The 25,946-nt window shown below is 41.7% G+C and overlaps 1 protein-coding gene across 2 annotated transcripts; it reads left to right on the forward strand.

Moving 5' to 3' along the window:
• The first annotated feature begins 560 nt into the window (after positions 1–560).
• LOC134638977 (protein mono-ADP-ribosyltransferase PARP14-like) lies at positions 561–24,754 on the forward strand. Of its 2 annotated transcripts, none has more exons than XM_063489960.1 (26): positions 561–937; positions 1,802–2,002; positions 2,286–2,368; positions 4,603–4,630; positions 4,979–5,035; positions 6,263–6,436; positions 7,095–7,220; positions 9,116–9,289; positions 10,722–10,847; positions 11,785–11,886; positions 12,535–14,722; positions 15,558–15,749; positions 15,856–15,922; positions 16,669–16,905; positions 17,605–17,826; positions 19,172–19,286; positions 19,845–19,979; positions 20,580–20,642; positions 20,722–20,904; positions 21,359–21,562; positions 21,890–21,972; positions 22,525–22,760; positions 22,867–23,138; positions 23,272–23,417; positions 24,005–24,179; positions 24,278–24,754. In XM_063489960.1, exons 2-26 carry the CDS (start codon positions 1,819–1,821, stop codon positions 24,556–24,558), a joined length of 5,853 nt encoding a protein of 1,950 aa, XP_063346030.1. In that variant the 5' UTR covers positions 561–937; positions 1,802–1,818; the 3' UTR covers positions 24,559–24,754. The 2 variants fall into 2 exon arrangements, with proteins under 2 accessions (XP_063346030.1, XP_063346038.1); XM_063489968.1 differs by having other exon boundaries at positions 923–937; positions 1,773–2,002.
• Positions 24,755–25,946: the final 1,192 nt, after the last annotated feature.

A 25,946-nucleotide genomic window follows, 5' to 3' on the forward strand; every position in this document is an offset into this window, starting at 1 on the left:
TCAGAGATGCAGTGACGCGTCCTGCTTTATGACAGCATCACTGACTCTGGAATGTGTGGAGCCCCTTTAAGTTGTTGGGGCTGTGATCCAACATTTTTCTGTGCATGCTCACGTGTAGATGTCCCACATCTACTCAGACTTTCTTGTGGGTCAGCTTCCTCTCAGGTGGTTCTCTTTTGTTCACCCTGGAACTTTGTGAACTCGAACATCAACTCATCAAACTCATCAAAAACGATATGTACATAAAATCCCAAAACCTTGGAGCGGATCCACGCGAACTTCAGAGCGGTTCGTTTATGGCGTGAACGCGATCCGAACCGACTACCAGGTGTTGGTGACGTAAATAGCCAGGTGTGCTTTGTGTTCGTAAAGCATGACGGTCCTATACACGTGCACAGGTCTGTGAACTAGCAGCTCGCCATGAAATGAACCAAACTGTCCAACAGTCCAGAGCTGCACCTTCTTCCTGTTTACTTTTGTTGCGCCCGCCCCCCACACACTTGGCCAATGAATGACGTGGTTTGTTGTGACGCACATAAACCAAAAACTGTGGCCGTTTATCAATATGCGTACTTGTGCGTACTTGCGTTCTCGTGTACTCGTGATACGTCATCAGTCGGAGACCAAGTACTGTTCCAATTCAAAGTACGCATCACGCCGAGAACGCGAAAAAGTCCCGGATGTGTTCTCGATCCGCCCGTTTTATCGAGCATGCATCGGTGTAGACTTGGGACAGCTAAATATCCCAGAATGCATTTCGTCCAAAACTCAACAGCGGACTCCCGGCACATCGTTTTCAACACCCCCCCCCCCCAAACCGCTCGCGGACTTCTCACTACTCAGGTTAAAGAAACCCCAGCAGCTGTCTATAGTATTGAGTGTCCACTAGAATAGAAATAAAAGCGTTCCAACATCTCACCTGCTTGTTTTTATTAAGGTATGTACACGTATGTACATGTACACTATTTTTATTAATAGAGGTTTCACTACTGAGGTTAACAATGATATATAAGTCACTTAGATCACTTCTAAATGTTAATGTTTGGTTTATTTCAGTGTTTTATTTGTTCCTGAGTAAACTGGTTTGGCTGTGATTAAAGTTAAGCTTCATAACATGTTACTCACAGTTACATTAAGAGGGGACGGCAGTAAAAACTCCGGACCTGTGACATCATCACGCACGCAGGTGTTCCGACTGTACAAATCGCGAGTCCGTGCTCGCGTTCTCGGCAGGTACGTACTCCCGTGCGTTCTCGGCGGGTACGTACTCACCGAGAACGCGAGTACGTACTCGCGTACTTGGGCATTGATAAACGGCCTGTAAGTTTACAAACGCACCAGCTGATTCGGTCCAAAGGAAACCAGCGACCTGACCTACACAGTACACAGCAAAATAAAAACGATAAATCCATTATTTATTTATTTATTTATTTATTTAACCCTGGAGAAACCATGGGGTCATGGTTTCCCTAGAAAACCAATAGGGTCGGCTTTGACCCCATGGGTTCTCCAGGGTTAAAATGTGCGCCTGCTGTAACAAATCAAGGCAGCAGCATTAGAAACAGGAACTTCTTTAACTCAAATTACTCGAGTGTCAGAAAATATCGCAAACCAATAAACCAGTAAAAATGTTTTTAGATACAGCACGTAACCAGACCTGATGACCTGTGAGTAACCTGTGAGTCACGGTTTCAGTTTTCTGGACATTTGTGACGAAATGAAAGTGAAAGTAAAGATTAGCCTGAAGTCTGGACTCTGCGTTCGGCTGTCAGTGTGTGTGTGTGTGTCTGTGTGTGTCCAGTGTGTGTGTGAAGCAAGATGGAGGGATTCGAGTGTCCGCCTATGACCGTGGAGGGGGACTGGACTCCGGCTCAGACCAAAGCCCTGAAGAACAAACTGCACATTTACTTCCAGAGCAAGAAGAAGTCGAGCGGAGGAGACTGCCGGGTGGAAGCGGAGGAAGGAGCACCGAGGGCGGCCGTTTACTTCAGCTCACCGGAGGGTGAGTCCGCTTCATCATGGTTCAGATAGTAAAATAAATCATTTAATAATGAAAAACACTGACAGACGGAGACCTGTGAGTGTAATGATGGAACAAACAGGTCTGAGAGCTTCACTGTGACACAGAATGAAACACATAATTCTTCACATCTGTCTGTTGAGTGAAAACATGACAGGAAGCAGGTTTGATTCTTACAGCTTCAAACAGCTGATCATAAAACGTGCGTGTGTGTGTGTGTGTGTGTGTGTGTGTGTGTGTGTGTGTGTGTGTGCTGTGATGTCAGTGAGAGAGCGAGTCCTCGCGAGGAAGAATCATGAGATCATCCTGGACAGTAAAACCATCCAGTTGCGGCTGAGCTCAGAAGCAGTAAGTCCAGTTTTAGATGTTTCATGTGGTTTTTTTCCTCACTCAGAGTTTCATGTTTGCTGCTCACTATCACTGCTCTGGGGTCAGCTCTTTGGACTAAGCACCTTTAGGTTTTTATGACTCCATAAACTCTCACTGAGCGCCTCCCTTTATACAAATATCACAATTAGTTCTTTAAAAACAGAAAACTCTGAATAACTGTGACGTATGAACCAACAGTCTAAACAGAAACGCGTCTCCTCAGTGTTTGAATCATATTCATAAGCATGCTGTTATGACCAGGGTGACTCCAGCCTGCGTGGCAGGTTTTAGAGGCGTTTTCCTCGTGGATATAAATCAGTCTCTGGGTGTGTGAAGCAGCAGAAGCAGGTTGGACTTTGAGTCTCAGCTGATATTTCCATATGTTTGCCTGTGCACTGTAATCATGCCAACAATAACCAACCTGACTGACATGATGATGTCACATGGTCATCAGGTTTATAAGGCAGTGAAATCACCCATGAGGACAGAAAGTGTTCACCCTCTTCTTGATTTCACACTTTTGTCGCACTTAAATGTTTCAGATCACCAAACAAATGTAACAAAGATGACACAAGTAAACACAACATGCAGTTTCTAAACTAAGGAGGTGAAAACCACTGAGGCTGGAATTGAAAGAACAGGTTGTTGCTGGTCATGATGGCGGCGGTGAGTGCAGCTCGCCGTCTGCCAGGTCTGCTTGGATCAATGTTTATTCAGTGTTTGTTGCCACGGAGTTTCTGCTCTTCTGGTGTATGATATCTATGCTCTCTTTGATATCTGATCACCCACAAAACTTGCATAGAGCATGACCTGGATAAGCTCAAGCCTTCTACCTTTCCTGATTATTTGGGTGTATTTTTATGATGGTGTGATTGCTGCAGCTTGTGTGGAACCAGCCGATCTTTCTGTTCGTCCGGGCCTACCTAACTCGTCAGTGCTGTTTAGAGTAGTGGAGATGAGGACCCAAATACAGGATGACACAGGCAGGTAGGAAGGAATTGAGAAAAAGGGAAGTGATCATTTAGGCTGATCACTGATACTCCAAAAGGTTAAACAAGGAGCCCAGAATGATAACAGGGAAGTATCAAGTTCCAGAAGACCTAAACTGGGAGACGTACTGGGGAAGACAGATGCTCTGACAAAGGACAAGGACGGTGATTGTTTGGCTCTCAGTAATGCTGCATCACTAACAAACAAGACTTTTCTGCTGAAGGAACTCTTTGCTTTCAATGAACTGGATTTTATGTTCCTGACACAGACTTGGCTTCGTGCTGGTGAGTCCGTCCTGCTCTTAGTACTTCTTCCTGACTGTTAGTTTTCAGCTCCCCTCACCCCGCTGGCAGAGCGAAGACGCCAGTGCCTGTGTTCAAATCCAGTTTCCAGTGTCAAAAGTCTTACCCCTTATTCAAATTTGCAGACATTTTTCATAAACTTTAACACTCCTGCACTGTGTGCTCTGATCTCCCACTCAACAACATTTAACACAGATTTCTTATAGATCAGATTTTCTGTCACTTCTTGAACTGTGTGTGGGCATCAAAGGTACAGCCCTAAATAATTCACTCATATTTGTCAGATAGTCTGTTCTGTGTCAGGTAAGGACCATCTGTGTGTTGCACACAATTTAAACTGTTTCCTTTACTTGTCTTTTGTTCTGCAAACACAGAAAGAAAAGTGCTTCAGTTCAGTGAGGCTGAACTCTGCTGGCCGTTCATGAATATTGGCTCCCTGTTAAATTCAGAATTGAAACACCTGCTCCTCACATACAAGCTCTTTAATAATCAGGCCTCCTCATTGGGGTTCATATGATTGTTTCTGTTTTGTCTGTAGGTCTTTGCCTTACTATAAAAAGCACTCTGAGGCGACTGTTGCTGCGATTTGATGCCATATTAATGTTATAACACTGAACTGAACCAAAGTTCAGTTTGTTTGCAGCAACAGAAAACATGTAATAACATTAGTATAAAACTCAAATTTACTTGAAAGTTAAAGTATAAGAAAGATATTTTTGTAATATTTGCAGATATATAATATTACATATTTGTATCGTATTTATGTATTTATACATATTAACCTCATAATGAAGTTGGTTTTACTATAAATATTTTTCCAAAACAAAAACAATCAGTTTGAATGTTCTTTTAAAAGTAACTGTAGACATATTTTCTTCTTTTTTATTTTGCTGGTTTAAACCTTTTTTTTTTTGTTCTCAGAGCCCAACAAGCAGCGACCGTGTCTCAGGTAAATCCTCCTCCTCAGTTTTTATCATCACTGAATTTTGTTAATTTTTTTCAGCATCTTCTTCATGTGAAATAAGCTACACTGTGTGTTTGTGGCAATGAAGGAATATTTTACCAGACTTCCTTCAAGCTGAAGCAGACTCACGTCAGATTGCTCTCTCGTGATTTTAATCTCAGATGAATCCAAATATGTTTCTGCTTCAATGATGATTCCTGCTCGTCTGGAGTAAAAGACTCAAATCAAATTTAAACCAGTAAAATATAAGAAGTTCCACGTGGGCTTATTTTAATAATCATATTTCAGATCTCAGTGCTCTGACCTCTCTGTGATTCACTGTGTTTATGTCAGACTCAAAGACGCCTCAGGCTGAACCTGGAAGTGGAGCTGCTGCTGCCAGCAAAGAGGGTAAAAACAAACTGATGAAGAATAAAGAGAACAGAGAACAAAACTACAGGAAGTTTAGATTTATACTTTATACAAAGTTGCATTTGACACATTGACATTGAATTGTTTGACACAAACAATTTCAAAAGAATTTGTGGGAAAATGTAACCAGTTTAAAATCACACTGTTTTGTTTTTTATGATGAAAATTGACACCTATATATTTATCATAGTCTAGCTGTTTTTGTTAATGAGAAATATGAAAATATGTTAAAATGTGAAACTTGTTAAAATGAATTCCACTGAGTTACTCTGCAGTCATGCTTCTTTCACATTTCCACAGCAGTGAACTTTGACATGAACTTACAGAGTCACACAGTGTCTGACATTAAATGGTCTCATCATTGATTTTCTTTCTATACAAAGACAGAGTGGACTGCTGTGAGTGGACGGGCAAAATATAGCTGTGGAGTGTTTCAGTGTTCACAGTATTAATTAAAGGGTTTTTTTGTGGATGAAACAGCCAGAGGAAAACATCTGTTAATGTAACGCACAGACACAGAGAGGCGGGTAACACTGCTGTCCGTCAGGTCTTAGACCTCAGTGATGAAGCGAGCTGCAGATGGACGGGACCTCCATCCTCCTGTCAGAGGGGAAAACTGAGTTCATTCGACACAATGGGAGAAGCGTTCTTTAAATAATGATGCTGTGTGTTTTCTACATCCACAACATCCACCCTGATCCACACTGGACTGTGACCTGCACGCTTCTCTGATGGGCTCAGCTCGTCATCACACACGGGAACCTGCAGTTTAAAACCTTTCAGATTTATTTGATCATATATTCACATCAATCATGAAAGTTCACGCCTGCAGTGCATGTGTGAAAAGAGCTTCATTCTGTGAGGTGAATGAGTCGAAATTCAAGAACAAGAGTTTTTCCTTCATAAATGATTATAAATAAATACTTACTAGTATTAAGGGCACAGTCACCAGCTTTCGTCTCAACTAAACAAATAAATCAAAAACATATGTGGTTCTTCTTCTTAGTCCAGTGGTTTTGGAGCCAATTTTCTTCACTGATTTTATTTTGGATAAAGTATTTTGATTTTGCCCCTTGACGGTGCTTCATTTAAAGAGAGAGAAATGTTGCTGAAAGTAAAGTTTCAGGAATAACAGACCGAACAAAAGACTCCTTCCCCCACTGCTCACAGACACTTTCTTTGATCAGGTTTGTGTGTTTCTCTCAGACTCAGAGTCGTCTCAGAGCTGTGCGGTGGTTTTGGAAAACGTCACAGACAACATGTCCACAGATCTGCTCTCCATGCTGGTGGAGAACATCTCCGGGTTGGATGAGAACGGCTACAGCATGGAGAGGATCTTGGAATCCAACAAAGCTGTGGTCACCTTCAGCAGCCCTGCAGGTAGGAAGCAAACACCTACCCCCTGATTTGGTGACAGCGGGAAGGAACAACTCCCTTTTAACAGGAAGAATTTACATTCAAAATAAAAATAATTATTAAAATAATTATTATTTATTTAAAATAATGAAGGATTTTAAATTTGTTTCTGGATTTAAACCCCACTGGTTCAAGAACTTTTTTAAGAAAAGGAAGTTGGAGATTGGCCTGTAATTAGCTAGGACAGCTGGGTCACTTGCCACTTTAAAGGCCCGTGGGCCATTCATTGAGATAAATTGATCCAAAGATATTTTAAAGTGCAGCCAGCAGCTTAGGTTAGCATAGCTGTTGAAACCAGGATAAAGGCTCGTTTGGTTCATCCACAGCTTTTGGAAAGTTAACCTTCAATAAATGACTCATGTTAAGCTCACCTCTGACAGCCTGGGTCTACAGTTGGCTCCTGCAACAGTCAACACACTAACAGCACAAAATATTAACACATCTGTTTGTAATAACGGAGGATTATTGAATATATAAAGTAGATCCAACAAAGATTGCCTTTATATTTTAAACAAGGACAAAGCCTGACATCATTATATAGATAACACTGCGTAATCCAGCTCTTCTCTCTCGTCCTCTGACCTGTTTCAGTCTGAAAGGATTAATCTGGATTATTTTGCAGATGTGGAGAGATTCCTGTCTGTAAGTCAGACCAGCACAAAGATGAAGAAGCATGGACTGACCGCTGGGCCCCTAAAGGTAGCAACGAACATCCGAGTGGAGAGTCTTCCTCCGACTGTGGTTGAAGGTACACACGGAAAGCAGTATATGCTGCACTTACTGCTGGGCAGAAGTGTAGTCCTGCCAAAATTAACTGAAGCAGCCAGATATACACTAACAGTCAAAAGTTTGGACACACCTTCTCATTTAATGTTTTTTCTATTTCTATTTTTCTTCTTTCTACATAGTAGATACCAACTGAAGACATCAAATATATGAAGCAAGATACATGGAATTATGTAGCAAAGAAAACATTGATAACTCTACATATATTTTAGATCCCACCCTTGATCGCGCTGCCCTCGGCCTTCTCTCAGTGAGCTTCATGATGTCGTCACCTGACATGGTTTCACCTCACAGGTGTGCCTGTCAGGGTTCATTGGTGGAAATTCTTACTTTCTTAATGGGACCATCAGGTGTTTTGTGCAGCAGTCAGGTTGGTGCACAGCTGACAGCCGTGTTTGACAACTGTTAGAATTCATATTATGGCAACAACCAATCAGCTAAGTAAAGAGAAACAACAGCCCATCATTACTTTAAGAACTGAAGGCCAGTCAGTCCAGAAAACTGCTAAAACTCTGAATGTGTCTCCAAGTGCAGTTGCAAAAACCATCAAGCTCTACGATGAAACTGTCTCACATGAGGACGCCTCAGGAAAGGAAGACCAAGAGTCACCTCTGCTGCTGAGGATAAATTCATCTGAGTCACCAGCCTCAGAAATCACAAGTTAACAGCAGCTCAAATCAGAGCCCTGATAGATGCCACACAGAGCTCCAGTAGCAGACACATCTCTACATGTTCAGTGGAGACTGTGTGAATCAGGCCTTTATGGACAAATAGCTGCTAAGAAACCACAACTAAGGAAAAGCAACAAGCAGAAGAGATTTGTTTGGACCGAGAAACACAAGGAGACCATCTGTGCTTTGGTCTGATGAGTCCAGATCTGAGATCTTTGGTTCCACCTGCCGTGTCTTTGTGCAGAAAAGGTGAACGATGGTCTCATGGTTCCCACTGTGAAGCATGGAGGAGGAGGTGTGATGGTGTGGGGGGCTTTGATGGTGACACTGATGGAGATTCATTCAAAATTGAAGGCACACTGAACCAGCATGGCTACCACAGCATCCTGCGCCAACATGCCATCCCATCATTTATTTTTCAACAGGACAATGACCCCAAACACACCTCCAGGCTGTGTGAGGATGAGATGGAGCGCAGATTGAAGGCAACGGGCCAACAAGTGCTCAGCATCTCTGGGAACTCCTTCAAGACTGTTGAAAAAACATTTCAGGTGACGACCTCATGAAGCTCATCGAGAGTGTGCAAAGCAGTAATCAAAGCAAAGGCCGGCTGAAATCTAATATATAAAACATTTTTTGAGTTATTTCGCACTCTTTTGTTTACTACATAATTCCATGTGTTCATTCATAGTTTGATGCCTTCAGTGCATAGTGATTATTCAGACAGATACTTGTGTCAGTATCACAGTGAGTCACTACGGTTTTTTTAGTGAATTTTTGAAACAGAAAACAAAGGAAAATGTTTCACTAACTTCCAGAATTATAACTCCTATAAAAGCAGCTGCAAAAACAAAACAATAAGTGTCATAATTCTGTCATTTGATCACTTTTTCTCAGTTATAGCTGAATAAACTTCCTACTGTGGTGAGAAACAAATAACAACTCAAACGTGGGTGTGTGCTGAATGATGTTCACTCTTACTTAACCAAATAGCACTAAAACTCTACTGCTAGTTCAAGCAAACAGCCCAAAATTTGCCCCCCTCACCCATGGAGGGGGCCCTCCAATTCAAAGAGAGAGAAATGTTGCTGAAAGTAAAGTTTCAGGAATAACAGACCGAACAAAAGACTCCTTCCCCCACTGCTCACAGACACTTTCTTTGATCAGGTTTGTGTGTTTCTCTCAGACTCAGAGTCGTCTCAGAGCTGTGCGGTGGTTTTGGAAAACGTCACAGACAACATGTCCACAGATCTGCTCTCCATGCTGGTGGAGAACATCTCCGGGTTGGATGAGAACGGCTACAGTATGGAGAGGATCTTGGAATCCAACAAAGCTGTGGTCACCTTCAGCAGCCCTGCAGGTAGGAAGCAAACAGCTGGACGTTTCCACATACACAAACACAACAAGGCAAAAGGACAAACATCCAAAATCCCCCTTAGAGTAACCTTTGAGTCTAATTTTAAACCTGACTTTATACAAAATCACATATCTGATCTGGAAAAGTGTAGAGAAGCACAAATTACAAAACCACGTGATAAAATTTGAATAATGAATCATTTTCATATAAACTTTACTTTAAACTACACAAACATTGCATTCCATTTACTGTATATACCATTAAGACTGTAAAATAATAATGCAGAGGAAACTCAAGAATCAGATAGCCCCCTATGAGCAGCACTTTGGCGACAGCAGGAAGGAAAAACTCCCTTTGAACAGGAAGAAACCTCCAGCAGAACCAGGCTCAGGGAGGGGCGGGGCCATCTGCTGTGATTGGTTGGGGTGAGAGAAGGAAGACAGGATAAAGACATGCTGTGGAAGAGAGACAGAGATTAATAACAAGTGTGATTCAGCAGAAAGGTCTATTAACACATAGTGAGTGAGAAAGGTGACTGGAAAGGAAAAACTCAATGCATCATGGGAATCCCCGGCAGCCTACGTCTATTGCAGCATAACTAAGGGAGGATTCAGGGTCACCTGGTCCAGCCCTAACTATATGCTTTAGCAAAAAGGAAAGTTTTAAGCTTAATCTTAAAGTGTCTGTCTCAGGATTCAGAAAGATAAAGCTTGATGCTGGATTTAAATCGTGCTATTTTAAGAACATTTGTGATAGAAACAAGAATGTAGATAACTGGTGCTCTATTGGGGTCATATGGTACTATGAGGTCTTTAGGATCAGATGAGTCCTGATCTCGGTCACCTTCAGCGCCCCTGCAGTGAGGACAACCTACTTGACTTTACCTCATACACAAACAAGTGAAGCACATGTTAAACAATTTTTACTTTGATATCAGTGATCATAAATAAATTGGTATCAGTAAAGCAAATGAATGAACAGATACAAATACCTCTACAGACTCTTTATCACTGCTCTCCTTTATCACCATTCTGTTTGCTGCCACTGATCCCAACATCTTTGTTGCTTTACATACAACATAATGTCGTCTACATACAAATTAAGATCACAGCATTGAGGATAATCAAGAACCTGAATGAATATTGTTTCCTTTGACCACAACTAGTGAAAATATTAACTCTCCTAATCCTTGATTCAAATTTGAAAGAACACAAACAGCATAAAATGACAGCAGATCTGTCTCCAATAAAGCAGGATTATTAAATCTAGAAAATAAATCTATATTGACTCTACATTTTGAAAAAAAGAGGAAGCCTGATCTAGAATTGGGGAGCTTCATTCATTCATCAGAACATTTCTAGATGATACGTTGTAGCCCAGCTCTTCTCTCTCATCCTGTTTCAGTCTGAAAGGATTCATCTGGATTATTTTGCAGATGTGGAGAGATTCCTCTCCGTAAGTCAGACCAGCACAAAGATGAAGAAGCATGGACTGACCGCTGGGCCTCTGGAGGCAGCAACAAACATCCGAGTGGAGAGTCTTCCTCCGACTGTGGTGAAAGGTACATGTGCTCCTAAAAACCATAGACTGTATGTAAAAGCCTCTGGATAATTAATACATTATTTTTAATAAACAGCAGGGGTCGACTCCTCTGGTTGAAAAAAGTTTACCAGAACATGAGTCTACTGCTCAGTATAGCTGTTATGTTATATTTGATTTTAGGTTAGCATTTTACAGTGGCTGTATGTCGCTTCCATTTTCACCTGAAATTAACACATGAAATCTAGAAAGGAGCTAATCAGTACAACAAGAGCCATAGTTACTTACACAGATAATTTAAAAAAAAAAACTACACAAACAAGCTAAATATAGAAATAATTATCTTCTCCTCAATACAGGAAATGAACTCAGGCCATGATTGAGCTCATGCATCATCATAGCTGTATACAGTGTAACTTCCACATTCTCTGCCCCCTGCTGACCCAAATCCAAATGGTGCTGAGTGCTTAAAGGGGTCTCCCTGGTGCTGAGCTGGGCTTTGCCATTGCTACCACATGGCTGTTAAATCGATTCAACCCTAAATTTCTCCCTAACCCTCTCAACAATAAGGACTATGCATACAAATTAGTTGAATTCCTAAACAGTTTATGTAATATTTTTGTTAAATCTGCTGAATCAAAGCTAAAATCTGCACTTCTGCCACATTTAAAATCCACTGTGGTGTCATCTGATCAGACTGTGTTCTCTCAGTGTTTCACAGGCTTATCTAAATATTGTGCAGCAAACTTTAAACACACTTAAGCCTATTCTTCAGCGTCCCTTTCTTTGCGTGTTTAATACTTTTCCCCTGACATTTTTCATTATACTAACAATGAAAAAATAGAAGTACTCAGATTTTTAATGGCAAAAACATTTCTGCTAAAATAACCAGATAACCAACTTTGAAAGTAATTTATCCTTCATGCATCTGTAAAACTGCATTTCTGACTTTTTTCTAGACATACTGGAGTTGTATTTTGAGAAGACTTGGACTCATCCCCACAACATCATCATGATCCCAAAAGAAAAGGCTGCCATCATCACTTTCAGTGATCCTAAAGGTCTTTTTTTTTGTTGATGTAAACCTTTGCTGAACGTATGCAGACACTAGCTTGATGTAGTAGTGGTGATTAATGTGAGGGCTTTGCCACCAAGTTCTTTCACATCTTTAAACAGAAACTGGTTCAGCAAACTTTGGATACATGTTAGTGTTTAAGCTTTCAGAATGGACTTGTTGTCCTTACTGGAGCGAAGCAGCTGAGATGAAAACAACAAAAAACAAACACAAACGTTAGAACACATCACTCCTGTACTTTGGTTATAAAGTGATTTTATTCCCAAGGACGAGGTACGTCTGAGGCAGCTAGCTTCACATAGGAAATATTAGGTCAGCTTTTCCAGTTTTTAAAAGTGAACCTGAACTTAGAGGCAAAGAAATCAGTTATTACTAAAGTTAATAAAATAAAATAAAAAATGCTTTAGATTAATACTTGTTGTACTTAGAAGTAGTGTACAAATGACTGAAACGGTTAGCTAACAGTGACTGAGAAACTGTAAAAAGTCTAGATCCAATCTGAAATGTGTTTAACTGAAGTAATTTGAAGATGAAAAGTGTTGTAGAAAAATGATATTTGTCAGATCAAGAAGGTTCAGAACCGCAGAGTAACAACTTATCTAACCTTTGCTTCTCTGCTCCTTGTTTGCTGCAGTTGTGGAAAAGATTTGTGTAAAGAAAGACCTTGAGATGAAATCTATCACAGTGAAAGTGTATCCATACTACGAGTCACTGGGAACCGCCTTGTACGGCAAAGAACGACCAACATGGAAGATGCCCGAGCCCTTCACAGAGCGTGTTCACCACGTTATCTGGAAATTCCTTGTGGAAAAGAAACTATCAGAACGCATCAATGATCAGATGCGTCCACATTTCTGCAGAGTGAATTTGAATGACCCCGACGTGAAACTCAGCCCTGTGCCAGAGTTTTTGAGGCAGCAAGATCTGACTGCAGAACATGTAGATAACTGGATGAATAAGGCCCGAGAGGCCTTCCGTCGCCTGATGTCTCAGTACACAGCATTCATATGTCACGTAAATGCACCAGGATGGACAGCTGCAGAGAAAGATGTCCGTTCAGTTGTGAAGGAAGATGCCATCCTGGTGCTGGATGCATCCAAAGGGGTTCTGACTGTTGCTGGTCGAGCTGATGATATAAAACGAATCAGGGCTCCTGTGGAGAACATTCTTCTGAAAGCCATGAGTCACATTGAACGACAGACAAACAGCGTCTCTGAGGAAATGATTTTGTCCCCTGCATGGTTCTACATCCTGAAGCAGGAAGGGCTCCAGAAAGCTGCTCTGAATATTTCTCCTGAGATGAAACTCTCTTATGATGAAGGCACCCAGAAGTTAACCATTACAGGACTCACTGCAGAGGTCTTCAAGACCAAGGCATGGCTCTCTGAGAAGAGAATGAATATGAGTAAGAAACACCAGAATGTGCCCCCATGTCTTCTAGACTTTCTCAGAACATTGGATCCCATGGACTTGTCCCAGGATCTGTTCACATCTCAAGGCATCGGTGCAATCTACACCATTGACAACAAAGGGCTTCTGCTGTTGGGATGTTCTGACAGAGCCCTTGTTGATGCAGAAAGTAAGATGAAGGCTGCTTTGGCTCATCAGATTGTAAATGTGGAAGACCAAAAAGTTCTAAAACTTCCCACCTGGGGCCACCTGAAGCAAAAGCTGCTGGATACCTACAACCTATCCAAGAAAAAAACGGTTGCCATTGAGATGCATCCAGAGAGAAGAAACAAAATAACAGTGGCTGGTTTTGTTAATCCAGTGAAAGAGGTCAGACAGAGTCTGAAGGAGTTTATTGCAAGCAATTCACAAGTCCAAGAAATCCTTCGTGTCCAATCCTGTGCTGTTGTTTTGTTTATTAAAAAGAAAAAACCAAAGGAATGGTCCAGGATTGCCAAAGATAATCATGTATCAGTAAGGTTTTATGTACAGAAGCAGAGCATCAGCATCCTTGGTGCTCGTCTTCATGTCCAGAAAGCCAAATCCTGCTTTATGGAACTGGCCAATGCTCTCTTCACTGACACCTTAACTGTGGACAAGCCAGGAGCAAAGAAATATTTCCAAAACCAAGGAAAAATGTTACTGTCTACATTAATGACCGAATTAAGATGTGCAGTCTTCCTTTGTCCAGAGATTGAAGAAGAAGAAGAAGAGGAAGTAGAGAATTATGGAGGAGAAAATACCCTTTGTTATTGTAAAGTGCAGACCAACAGTGGAGTTCTGATTTCTGTCAGTAAGGTGGACATCTGCAGCTTTGGTGTGGACGCTGTGGTCAATGCAGCTAATGAGGACTTAGACCACATTGGTGGCCTGGCTTTGGCCCTGCTAAAGGCTGCAGGACCACAGCTGCAGAAGGAAAGCGGCGACTATGTTGCTAAAAATGGACGTCTACGTCCAGGTGACGCCATCATAACAGATGCCTACAACCTGCCTTGCAAACATGTTGTCCATGCAGTTGGTCCACGATTCTCTGACTTTGACAGGAAGACAGCAGTGTCACGCCTGAAGACTGCCGTTAGAGAAAGTCTGAGACAAGCAGAGATGGCCAACTGCTCCAGCATTGCACTGCCAGCGATCAGCTCGGGCATCTTTGGTTTCCCTGTTGACCTCTGTGCTGAGACCATAGCCCAGGCAGTTCGGGAGTACTGTGACAGCCCACAAGGTCTGAGATCATTAACTGAGATTCACCTGGTGGACAACAACGATACGACCGTCAGAGTCATGGCTACAGCTGTGAGCAAGGAGTTCTCTGACCTCAGACCTACCATGACCATCCCACAGCAAGCAGGCGGGAAACGAACAGGGCCTTCAGGGTAATGTTAAAGTTTTTTAATAATGAACTTTTTCTGTTGTCAGAAGACAATTATGTTTTGATCAGTTACATGAAATGTATTCTTTATGTTTATCAGTGAAGCACATGTCTACGTGACTTTTCACCTAATAACTTTTGACATGAACTCTTCTGTGATAAACAACTTACAGCTTCCTCTTTCTGTTCTAGAACATACAGATTTAGAAAAGGGGAACCTCAGCTCTGAGTTCTGAGAATAACGTTGTTATCTTTGTACACACACACACACACATACACACACACAGAACAATCTTGTATAAATAAAGAACGCAGACGGTGACAAAGCGCGAGTCCATGAGTGTCTCCTGTGCGAGCGCTTCTGTGACCGTCCTCGCGAGTAAAAGAAACTGCAGTGTTGTGTTTTCTGACTCAGACGTCTCAGCTGAAGAATGGCAGGGTGATTTAAAGAAATCCCCTGTCATCTGTAAACATCTTAACATTCATACACATCAAGCTCATCATCACAGGTAACAACATCCAGCTCCATGTAACGTCCTTAATTGGATTGTGTCTGTTCTATAACTGTAGAAGCACTTCTGTATACCTGACAGCATGGAGCTAATCTATATCCACAATCCCCCCAAAATAAAACTATTTCTTTAAATCTTTTCAGTAAAGCTTGTTGATGCTGAGCTAGTTGAGAAAAAATATATCAATTTATTGGTCAGATTTATGGTTTATGGCTTCCTAAGCCACAAAGATGGTTGAGCAGCTATTATTAACTTTAAATGGCTGCTTAAGTATTCAGTCAAATTGGAGTCATTTGGAAAGTATTTAAAATTGTCATTACTTCCTAGTGGACATCAGCGGGGTCGAGGCAGAGGTCAGAACCAATCACATGGTGCCAGCTGGTGTAATGAAAAACGAGAAGAAGGAAGAGGCGGAGGTGGAAGAGGAGGTGGAAGGGGAGGTGTATTCCGGGGAAATCATCACGGTAACAGGGGAGGCCAGAGCCCCAAGCAACAAATCAGCCACAGAGAGCATGGAGGGTAAGGTGGTTCACCTTCTATTTCTTTGGTTTTATCACACTCTTGATGACATCATGTTCATGAGGCCTCTTTGATATCATCAGTCCTGTTTTCTGATTGGATGCAGGTTGGAGCAGACCACAGCTGAGGGGCTGAAGATCATTTTATGTAAGGGAAACATTCAGGACCAGACTGTGAGTACCTGTGCGGTTATTTGGATCATAATTAAGAGGATTCTGTAAATGGTCATGTAATTACAACATGAAGGGATGGATTTGGCTTACATACATCTTTAAACCAGGATTAAAAGTAAATTCTGGTTTATGCAGTTGTTTTTTCTGTCGCTGTCTTTTCATGTTTTTGTGGCGTTTCACTCTGTTCACCACAACAGTGTTCACTACAGGGCCAAATGAGCTTACTACATAAATACATTTGAATGCTGAGTTTACAAAGGAATGCTCATCAAAGACTTTTGTACATTAGTGCATTGATAAATACAGCACATTCAAACCTCCTCTGATTCCAATTTGAAAGCTGCTTTATGTTTTTAATTGACTAGTGTGAAGGTGTCACATGTTCCAAACACGACTCAAACTTTGCTCATTTAACTACAATTTCATTAACATGGATACGTTTCCTGGTCTTTCTATATCAGGTGGGCAAAATGATCAGCCAGAAATAAAATATTAACAAAGAACAAAGCTACACAGCTTTATCAGCAGGAACAACGAAGGCACATACAAATCTGATCACATAATTAAGAATTTATACTGCAATATTTTTATGGAAGACAGTACAGTTTGTGTATTTTATATACTGTAGTTTGCAGACATTTAGTGTCTCAGCCTTTTTAATGCAAAAATGATAAGATATTTTTGATTTTTACTTGAAAATAACTTTTATTTACCAAGCTTTTTGTGATTTTACTCTTGTTCCACAGACTGACGTCATCGTCAACACCATCTCAGAGGACATGAAACTGAACCAGGGAGCAGTGTCCAAAGCCATCCTGTCAGCAGCTGGCAGTAGTCTGCAGGACGCCATCTACTCTGAAGCCCAAAGGTCCACACTGCGATACGGTGATGTTGTCGTCACTGACGGCTACAACCTCACGTGCCAGAAAGTCTTTCACGCTGTTTGTCCTTCCTGGGACAACGGAGGTGGCCAGGCAGAGGAGGTGAGGCTTAATAAAGGTTAGACACTGTAAACATGAAGGACCAGGATACACAGTTTAGCTTTCCAGCTGCTGGTCGCACACACACCAGCTCTGGGTCCTGATGCCACTGAACTAAGGAGTGTGATTAGTCTGTTAGGCTCAGCTGCCCCGTCAGCCTGCTGAGTACCGCCCCCTGAGCCCACTGCACCACCCCACCTCTGCAGAGGAACTGCAGACCCCAGCACAAACACTTAAAGTGTGTCCCACAGATATCTGCACTCATAAGAATAAGTATGGAACATTTAGTCTTTACAAAGAAAACTCCAGAAAGCACTTTTTATTCTCTTTTCTTTTCTTAAACTCTCTTATTCCCATAAGCCCCAGCATTTGTGAGATACTGTAGCCTGACACAGACAGACACCATGTTTCTGATACTAACACAGCCCTTCTCTACTCTAACTGAGAACTCCAGATTCCTTCTACTACAAGCCTCACTGGCCCGATTACACACATTCATCCAATCACTGTTTTCTATCCCCAAACTCTATTTTAACCATCATTCATGCACTCATCCACCGAGGGATGCATCAGAAGAACCTCTGCGCCCCTCACCACCAGTGAAAACGCCACTTTTGTTCCTGGTCGTTCACATACCATACTGTGTTTCTTGCCCAGTCACTGAAGTCCAGCTTCACTTTATGTCTTATCTCTGTTTGTCAGGAGTTAACATCCATCATCAGATACTGTCTGGAGGAGGCTGAGAAACGTCAGATGGCATCGTTGTCCTTCCCGGCCATCGGGACAGGAAACCTGAGCTTCCCCAGAGCCCTGGTGTCCAAACTCCTGCTGAGGGAGATCCGCTCGTACAGCAGCAGCAGAAACCCTCGCTGTCTGAGAGAGGTGGTCATCGTCGTTCACCCCAGTGACAGCCAAACCGTGGATGTGAGTTTGTGACTCTGTTAGGAGCTGAGAGTGTTTAAGTGCTTATCGTGTTCTGACAGTGAGCACTACAGACGAGCAAACCCACCCTGTTAGTGAACCCACAACAAACACATGGACACATAATGTGCAGGCAGACACTGATCAGTCACACTGTCACCTAGCTTAATATAGAAACTGGAACAAGTGAAGCTGCTTGTGGCTACAGGTAGCAGAAACCACACTGAGTGGTAATACACACTGTTAGTACAGTGGTCCCTCGCTATAACGTGGTTCACCTTTCGCGGCCTCGCTGCTTTGCGGATTTTTTTTTTGTGCAATTTTTCATGGTTTCTTTTTTCTTTTCTTTTTTTACAGCGCATTGTGTTCTGTGTCCCGTTCGGCTGTAGACCATTGTCAATCAATCTCATGCCGTGTCTCCTGTACGGTACAGAATGTGTTCAGCTTCAGCAAAGAAAGATTAAAAGAGTCAAACAACAATGTCAAAGAGCCGCTGATGGAGATTTTCTCTTCTTGATTTTTGTCTTTTCCATTTTGGTTTGCTAGGTTTAACTAGACAAAACTGCTACTGGGACATTTTTATTGTACTAAAAGTAACGTATATTATTATCTTCACTCAAATTAAATATAATTTTATTTGATCAGGCTCTCTCCCCTGGTTCACTCCCTGTGTATGGGAAGTAAATGTGACGTATGTGTGTGACTGTAGGCTGCAGCCAAAAGCATTAGAGACACTTGGACTGAGCACACCACGTTTACTTTACTTCATTGTTGAATCACATCCCTCAAACCTTCCTAACTACGAGCACCTTTTATCAAAGCTGAAAACGTAAAGTAAAAAGGGGAGATCACTGCTTTCTGTGGGGTAATGTTCCCCCACAGAAAGCTGCTCATTAGTCAGCTGGAAAGCAGACGAGTACTCTGACTTTTTAACGTATTTCCTGCTTTTTTAAATTTTCTTAGCTACACCATTAAGCAGTCAATGCTTTTTGTTTCTTAGGTAATGACATTAGCAGAATTATGTTTTGTCAGCAGTGTGAAGCATACAAGCAGCTGATTTCATTAGAGCTGTGTGAGAATATATTTGATGCTGCTTCAGGAGGAACAAACCTATCATGTAAATTTAGCAACAAAAGACAATAAAAACTGACAAATCAAACACAACAAAGATTAAATCAGACTACATTACACAATCCCATTAACATGTAATTATAACCACTTTCAGGTTTAAAATGATTAAATGTTAAATTGTATTTTTCCAGTGCACTGAGCTGCAGTTACAGTAGCTTCATCAGTGCTGAGAAAAGAAATCACCAGCATGAACGTAACACATGAAATATATTATCAGTGTTTCACCAGAGAGTTCACCAGTCAGACCGCTCAGAGGAACGTCCAACATGAAGCACGTGGTTTAAATGAGGTACCAGCTCCACAGGCTGTCGACCAATCACAGCACTCCTCAGGTAAGAACCTTCAGAACTACAAAGAGCTCCAGCAGAATCCTGTTTAACGTGATGTTTACAGGTTATTTAGTCTTAATGTAGCAGGCCAGAGATTGGCCAGGACAAACTTATGTTTTATTTTCACTAAGTGGCCTGATGTGACCATCAGTGACAATTCATGTCGTTAAAGGTGTTTGTGAGCCTAGTTTGTCCAGCAAGTGTCACTGTTGAGCTTATTAAACACATTAGACAGAAGAGAGTAAACACACAGTGTGAATATTAGTGGGTGGACAGTTGTTATAAGTTCTTGTTTTAATGCCTTTAGAAATAAACCTGTAAGAGGCGACATCGTGCTTTGCTCATTGGCACATTCACCTTACAGGTCCTGGGTTCAGATCTTCAGCTCTGTCTATTCCTGTTTAATTATATGGAAGAGTTGGTCAACTGTGGATTTTTAAATAGGTGTGAGTGTGAAAAAGTGAGTGTTATAAAAAAACTGTGTGTGTGTGTGTGTGTGTGTGTGTGTGTGTGTGTGTGTGTGTGTGTGTGTGTATGCACGCCTACATTTCTCTGTCCCAGTCTTGTCCACGTCCCTCGATGTGCACCAGATGCAGATCGATCAAGTCACCCTTCAGGCATCATCGGGTGACATTACCAAGGAAGCCAGTGATGTCATTGTCAATTCCTCCAATCAGAGCTTTAACCTTAAAGCAGGTGAGTGTTGACTTTATATTTGTGGCTACAACAGTTAAGACACTGAGTAGGACCTTCCTTCAGGGTCCTGTGCAGTATCTGTGCTGTTCCTAGGACTGATCTGAGATGTTGTTCCTGGGATCTGCTGGAGCCACTCGCCCAGGTTGATAGTCACCGCACCGAGTGATTTACCACTGGGACCACTGTTACCCTCACCCTCAATATCTTCTCGAGCTCTTCTCTGAGCCCTTGGTACTTCTCCAGCTTCTCATTCTTCCTGATGGTGCTGTCACTCGGTGTAGCTACATTCCTACAGCTGTCTTCGTCTGCTTGTCCACCTCTGCTGTCTGGTGCTTTAGAGCACTCAGGGCGGTGCCCGTCACGCTGGGCTGGAGGCTCCAGCAGATTCCAGAACAGCGCAGTCCTAGGAACAAACCAAAAATCAAAACACTGTGAAGACCGCCTGCAGGGCGGGTGGAGAATTATCTTTTTAAAATATACACATATAAAGAGAACGAGACAGAGGTAACTGAAGTTCAACTCTGTGAAAGTAAACATGTTTTTTCTGTGTAACAAAATCTGACTAACTGCACCTGTTGCTCTCCTCTTATTGCTGCTCAGGAGTGTCCAAGGCGATCTTAGACGGTGCTGGAGTAACAGTTGAGCAGGAGTGCGCTCAGCTTGGTGTGTACATGAAGCTTCAGCCTTTTCACTTCCTTTTTAGACTCACTATGCTTCACATTCAGCTGTTTCCTCTCTGCAGTGAGTTCCACGGCTCAGCCTCGTGCAATGATCCTGACATCAGCCGGGCAGCTGCCCAGCAGGAACATCATCCACGTCGTCGGCCAGAACGACCCTGCAAGCATTAAAAAAACGGTTTACTCAGTGCTGAAGGTCTGCGAGGAGAACAAGTTCAGCTCTGTGGCCTTCCCAGCCCTGGGAACAGGTCTGTACAAACTACAGTCATGTGAACAGGAACAACCTGGGATGCACACAGCTGTGCCACTAAAATGTCTTTAATACAAAGTTGAAACACAGCTCCCTTCTACCGTCTCTGTGTGATGTCAGATTACAGCGATGTGTGATTAGAGCAGCTAACTGTCCGGTGGATTTACTGCTGCGAGGTAGTTTCCATCTCTCCTCCATGCTTGCTCATCTCAGTCACATCAGTGCTTTTTCCAACAGTGCAAACGACTCTGAGGTGGACTGTTGGTGCTCCGTGTTCTAATTGATTTATTTCTACGTTTTTCAGACAGTCTCTAAACAGTCACTATGTTTCCTTTGTCCAGCTCTTTTTCTTGGCACTGTATTGAAATGAAACTCATATTCTGAATCTCACAAACTTTCATCCTTTCATCATCATCATTATTATCATCGCTTGGTCTTCGTCTGCCCGTCAGGTCAGGGAGGGGCCAGCCCTTCAGCGGTGGCTGACGCCATGGTGCATGCAGTGGTGCAGTTTGTGAAGAAGAAACAGCCGAGGTTTGTTCAGAGTGTGAAGATCCTGATCTTCCAGACGGCCATGCTGAAACATTTCCACACGAGCATGAAGAAGAGACAGGGAGAGACGATGAAGGAGAAGACTGTCGTTAGCAAAACTGAAGGTATTACATTGTTTTTAGTCTGTTAACAATAAATCCACATTCAGGCTGATACAGTTTTTAACATCAGCTCTTCTTTGAACAAAACTCTGTCAGTGATGAAGATCTAAGAATAGAAACTGCTACAGTGTCTTAAATATATTATATTTTACTATTCTCAATTAAAATATTGTTTATATGTTTTTTTAAAGTATTGTGTTTTTATGGATTTTTCACACATTGTTTTATGGAGGTTGGACTCTATGTGACAATCACAGATCTCTTTGCTATAATACAACAGTGTTATTTTGAGCTGTTTTAGACTAACTTTGTTTTTCGGGCTCGGAGCAGAGCAGCCAATCGCTGCTGACTTAGTCCTGGAGAGGGAGGAGTTTAAGCCCGTAGTGCTTCAGCTGTGTGCCGATGACCACAAGGTACAAATTCATTCACGTCATGTTTCCATTCTTATTTATTTATTTGACAGGAAGTCTGCTTTCTAGACGGAGGTCAGTGCATTTTAGGATGAACCCTTTGTTTAAATAGTCTCTTTACTGTAATAGTCATGTATAAATATATTATTACACACAGTCTCTTTCTTTTATTAATATTGATCTCAGATCTTCCTACATATGTAATGCAGAGCTCGAGGCTAGTTTAGCATAAATAACAAAAGCAGCAGAGAAACAGATTTCCTTGTTTGATCGAAAGTTCAGAAAACATTGTTAGAGAATGAATCCACAGTTCCTTCAGAGTTCAGCTTCCTCAAGTCTTTCATCACAGCGAGGTTTACTACCATCGTAAATAAAGATCAAAGGAAAAATCTCTGTTTCTAACTGAGCAACCAAAACCATATTCAGAGACACTGTGTTGAAGTAACTGCTGGTCTCGTTGTCAAGGAGATATAGTTCCAGTACACTCAGTAAAATACAAATAAATGTATTGTCTTTAAATCTGTGTTATTAACACACATTTGTCTGATGCTGCAGACAGCGAGTCAGGCCAAGAAGAGGATTACTGACCTGATTATGGCTGAGCAGGCACAGAAAACCATCTCTGACCCCTGCATTAGTCAGCTGTCACAGGCTGACGTGGAAAAGCTGAAGGCTCTGCAGAGAGAACTGACGGTCAGCATCCATCTGGATAAAGGAACAGAGGACCAGGACCCGGAGATCCACCTGGAGGGTCTGACCAAGGATGTCTACACTGCTGAGTCTACAATCAGGTCAGAAAACAGGAAAGCCACATAAACCATTGACATGTAATAATTCTTAGGTTTAACATGTTACATGTTAAAGTATTTCTTTACCTTTTTATTTGATGACCTTCAGGGACATCATCCGTAAGGTGGAGCGGGCGGAGGCCTTGATGAAAAAGGCCTTGGAGATGAGTGAGCAGGTGGAATGGCAATTTAAGGACCATAATGGGTCAATGGTGGCCTTTGACATGAACACCAACCTCACCCTCGAGGAAGCTTTCAAGACAAAACAAAAAGCAAAGATCAAGATCAACAATGACGCGTACACCGCCGACCCAGAGCGTGAAAAAGCAGTTTCAGCAAACGGACGTAATGACCTGGAGCTCCATCGAAAAGACCTGAAAGGTGAGTCAGTAATGTGCACTTAGTCCTCATTTAACCTGCTGGAAGAACACAAAACAATGTGTCCAACCTTTTGCATTGGACCAAGAAAAGCTTGAAAAGTTTCACTGGTGAGTTTTTACTTTTTGTTCTGCAGGTACAGGTGCTCTGCCTTTGCCTTCATGTTGGGAGGACATGAAGGAGGACCTGCTGAAGTTGTTTGCTGTGGCTCCAGCATCTAATGAATACAACGATGTGGAGAAAGAACTGACAAAGACCGGACTCAACCCAACCATCATCAGTGTATGTTCAGTCATAAATACACAGACCAGGCTGTACGATTTAGACAGACAGAAGTATTCAGATTTATAGAAAATGTAATTTAAGATAAAAAGAGAGCAAATTAGTGCCCAAGTATCAGCTTTAACTTCAGATGGTTTGTCTTAAACTGTATTGAAAGATGAATGTAGACATGTTACACAATCATTGGTTTGTAAAATCCCTTTTCAAATGTTTGAGGTTGTCACTTTGGTGTTTTTGGAGTCAGATATTTGAAGAAGAGGGTGGCGTACTATGTTTTCAGCTCACAATAATAGGTGTGTCTGTGAAGATTCTCCTTAGAAAAATAGTGTGGTTAAAAGTGATATACATAAAATGTACATCACACAGACACAGATATCTGTGTAAGTAGATTTATTGGATCTTAGATTAAAGTTGCAGTTATACTTTTAATGTTTTAACAAACCAGATGAAGCATCTGAATGTTTAATTATAAATACTTTGTCAGCTTTGTCAACAATCATTAGAGAGCAGACACACAGAGGTAAGAAGGAGAGTTATTGTACTTGGATGAAAATCACCAACATGATGTGTTTGGATTACATTGGCAGATTGAAAGAGTCCAAAATCCGTCACTGTGGCAGAATTACCAGATCATGAAGAAACAAATGGAAGTGAAGAACAAACACACAAACAATGAACTGCTTCTGTTTCACGGCACCACTGACACCTCCATCCATCTGATCAACAAACAAGGCTTCAACCGCAGCTACGCAGGAAAAAATGGTAAAGCCGTCACACACAGTACACATACAAGGGTAGAATATTTTAACACTAATTTAAGTGAATTAGTTATTCAGTTAATTTGTTCACTTTGTCTACAGCTGCGATCTACGGCAACGGTTCTTACTTTGCTGTGGACCCTGGATATTCAGCAGGAAACTACGCCACGCCCGACACCAGTGGACACAAGCGCATGTACCAGGCCAGAGTTCTAGTTGGAGACTACACCCAAGGACAAAAAGGCCTGCTCACCCCTCCTCCCAAATCTGGGAGTGCCTCGGACCTGTATGACAGCGTCACAGATGACACTGCTAATCCAACCATGTTTGTAGTCTTCAATGATATCCAGGCCTACCCAGAATACCTCATCACATTTACATAAAGAGCCATGCTCCCACTATGCAACACGTCTGGGAGTCGGGTGTTTTAATTTAACTTCAGTCTATCAACTCTGTCAGATAATATAAAATACTTTACGTCTTTGAAGGAGGCGCTGTTGCTTTAATTTTTCTTGCTGCAGGTGTCACTTTGTACTTTAAATCTAATCAAATGCAGTTTGAAGGAGCATTAAAGTAACAATACAGCAATTCCAGTGAGTCTCTTGTTGGTTATTTCATACACGCTTCATGTTGATATTGTTATGTTTGAGTTTACAGATCCTGTTTGAATTAGTCACTTGAGCTTTGACTGGATACATTTATTAATAATGAGTTCAGATGTTGCTTTGGTCATGGAAGAGCATTCCCCCTCATGAGAGGACTGAGGATGTCCACAGTGATCATTTTCTGAGTTCCACTGAGCACTACTGTGAAGTAAATGTACGTCTAAATTATTGTTATGGTCCATCGTTCCATCTTCTCAAACCTTAAAATAATTTAAAAGTAACTAAGAACTGGAGCTGTTCTTGACTAGATTCTGATACAAGTCAGAATGTAGAATCCCACATTGGTAAATAATCCTTCCAAGTTCAAAGTTGAGCCAAACCTCATGGATGAGAACATTTTCTTACAGAGCTGTGCAAAACTGAGTGAAGAATCCTGAAAACAAACCAATAGGCCAAACCAGTCAAAAATGTAATATGTATTAATACTTCAGCTTTTGGCCTCATGTGATGACATCCACTGAATTGAAGGCTAACTGTGTATTTATGCTTCAGCAGCAAACCTGTACTTTTCACTATAAACACTATAGTGTTATAGCGAAACATTATAAATAATCCTTATAACACTACGATGTAACCTGACATGCATCTATATTATTGTAGGGTCTGCCTTACAATATAAGCACCTTGAGGCGACTGCTGTTGTGAGTTGGTGCTGTATAAATAAAATTGAATTGAATCTCCCTGGAAATCTAACTACAGTGTTGTGGATGCATTTATGAACTCTTGTGATTGGCCTGATCACCGCTGATTCCTCCTCCTGAATTTCTACATATAAGTTATTAAGGAAAAGCAACAAGCAGAAGTGTCAGTGTGATGGAAATTCTCTTTGAAAGGTTTTATTCAGGCCTACAAAATATTTGTACTGACTCATCTGAAGGAATGAACATGTTTCAGATATTCAGGTTTGACTGGCTCAGGTGCAGAAACAGAAACAGTGCAGTGAGAACAGTTTGTCACTTTAAACGTTTGGAAGTTTTCCAGGTTTACTTACGCAGTCTTTGAAGAAAGGCATGTCGCTTGAAATGTCCCAACAGTAGAGCCGCACCTTCTAGATAATTTAGGTTGCACATATGCCAACAACATATTACAACCTTATTCTGATACAT

This window comes from Pelmatolapia mariae, linkage group LG2, assembly GCF_036321145.2.
Source record: "Pelmatolapia mariae isolate MD_Pm_ZW linkage group LG2, Pm_UMD_F_2, whole genome shotgun sequence".
In the NCBI taxonomy this organism is placed as follows: Eukaryota; Metazoa; Chordata; class Actinopteri; order Cichliformes; family Cichlidae; genus Pelmatolapia; species Pelmatolapia mariae.

What these genes read in the sequence shown, in the direction of transcription:
- LOC134638977 (XM_063489960.1), top strand. Translation starts at nt 1,819, where the DNA reads ATGGAGGGATTCGAGTGTCCGCCTATGACCGTGGAGGGGGACTGGACT. An exon ending in TGTCGTTAGCAAAACTGAAG is followed by an intron (nt 21,563 to 21,889) that starts GTATTACATTGT and finishes GGCTCGGAGCAG; the next exon opens with AGCAGCCAATCGCTGCTGAC. An exon ending in CCATCGAAAAGACCTGAAAG is followed by an intron (nt 23,139 to 23,271) that starts GTGAGTCAGTAA and finishes TTTGTTCTGCAG; the next exon opens with GTACAGGTGCTCTGCCTTTG.